Source organism: Monoraphidium neglectum (assembly GCF_000611645.1).
Source record: "Monoraphidium neglectum strain SAG 48.87 unplaced genomic scaffold scaffold00020, whole genome shotgun sequence".
NCBI lineage: Eukaryota > Viridiplantae > Chlorophyta > Chlorophyceae > Sphaeropleales > Selenastraceae > Monoraphidium > Monoraphidium neglectum.
Window position 1 is genome coordinate 62942 of NW_014013607.1, and position 1847 is coordinate 64788.

The window sequence follows — 1847 nt, forward strand, 5'->3', positions numbered from 1 at the left end:
GGGGGGGGGAGGGAGGGCGCACACCGTGGCGGGGCACGTGCAAATGTGCAGGTCCCATGGGGTGTCGCACGCCGTCCTGACGCCCACTACCGTCACCATGCTCAAAGGCTTTTCTTGCCACTTCCTGGGACCTCGGTCATCCCTCTGCCCTTCACACACGCACGAGTGCATGCGCGTGCTGCACGCATGCGCACACACAGACACACACACACACACACACACACACACACATGCGACCCTCAGGCGTCTGGCGCACTCTGGAGGGCTACGAGCGCCAGCTGGAGGCGGCACTGCCCTCCCTGGCTGACAGGTGCTGCAGTGTTGAGACCGCCTCCAGGGGTGCGGCCCACGCATGCACATGCGGGGCCCCGTCGCCCTGCTGGAGGCGTCGCCAGGGCCGGCTGCAGCGGCCAGGCTTGCACACTGTCACATTTTCAGTCGAACATGTCGTTGGGCTTAGTTGTTGATGCTAAGCTTGCCCCTATCCCCACTCGCATCACCACAATCCATCTTGACTCATACCAGGGCGGAGGAGCAGATGACGTCATACCTGGCGGCGCACAACCTCACGGGCCTTGCACGCGGCCTGGAAGCCCTGAGGCTGGCGCTGAAGTTGCCAGGCAGCTGCACAGAGGAGGCGCGGGAAAAGGTGGGGGGAGGCGGGGAGGATGAGGGATAGCGGGAGGCCGCCTCGTGCGAGCTTGTCAACGGTGGTCAGGCGTGAGCTCGGTCAAGGTAGTGGGGCCCAGGGCGCGCTTCACCCATGGAGGTGTGTTGTGTGGCCTGGCCTGGGTCACTCCCAGCACGCCAAAGCGGACGGGCACGCTGACGTCACGCTGACATCACCCTGACATTACGCTCATGCCATGCTCACGTCACGATGACGCTACGCTGGCCTCTGTCCCCGCGCCCCGCACAGGTCGCGGTTGCAGCGGCGCAGGGCGAGATGGCGGCGGCCGCGGCCCGCAAGCAGCGCGACGCACTGGCGACGCAGGTGCGGCGGCACGGCGACGTGCGGCAGCGGCCTGGCGCGGGCTGCGTTCCCGCGACAAGCTGCGGGCGCAGCCTGTCTCGTACACTGGGGGAGAATGCGCCTTTGATGCGCCTGCGGGGCCTCCTTGCGTTGTCTGCCAGGGTTGTGACCTTTGTGGCGCCCAGCAGCCTGGCACCCCGCCACCAGAACTCTTGCGACCTGCTGCAGGCCTCAGGGCGGGGGTGAAGTGAAGGTGCCCTGACCAGCAGGATTCGCCCTGCACCAACGTTGGGATTGTCACCATGGGCCGCAGGTAGCCGAGAACAAGGCCGTCGTGGGGCGCCTCGTGAGAGACTGGGAGACACGCTGGCTGGTGCCACTCGAGACGGCGCCGCAGACGCCGCCGCGGCCGGTCTCGGCGCCTATGCAGGCGCCGCAGCCCGCAGCGGCGCCTGAGGGCGCGGTGCAGCAGCGGGGCGGGCAGCAGGAGCGGGCGGCGGCGCAGGCGGCGGCGGCGTACGAGGCACCCGTGCCGGCGGGGTCGCTCGCCCCAGAGGGCTCTGGGGGCAGTTGCAGCGGGGGTGGGGGCGGAGGCAGCGCGACTGCGCAGCTGCCGCACGAGTCGTGCGAGGCCAGCACCGAAGACCGCTTCGCGGCCGCATCGGCTTCGGCTAGCACGGCGGCGGCTTCCTCCGCGACGCAGCCCGACTTGAGCGGCCTGCGCGCAGCATCTGCGGGAGCCGACGTTGCGGGCGGTGCCGCTGGCCCCGCTGTCCCATCATCAGCCCCGCGGCCGTCAGACGGCGCAGCCGCAGCGGCGCCACGAGGGGCAGGGGCCGGCGCGCCGCAGCAGGCGCCTGCCGCCAGGGGTGCC

The 1847-nt window shown here is 70.0% G+C and overlaps 1 protein-coding gene across 1 annotated transcript in view; it reads left to right on the top strand.

The window, feature by feature from the left end:
• MNEG_0288 (hypothetical protein) overlaps positions 1–1219 on the top strand; it is a gene marked incomplete at both ends in the record, with an annotated part of 5744 nt that extends 4525 nt beyond the window's left edge. Inside the window, 4 exons of the mRNA XM_014051238.1 lie at positions 244–310; positions 526–649; positions 920–994; positions 1202–1219. Of these exons, the coding sequence (XP_013906692.1) occupies positions 244–310; positions 526–649; positions 920–994; positions 1202–1219 (284 nt within the window). The remainder of the gene's footprint in view (positions 1–243; positions 311–525; positions 650–919; positions 995–1201) is intronic.
• Between the last annotated feature and the right edge of the window lie 628 nt (positions 1220–1847).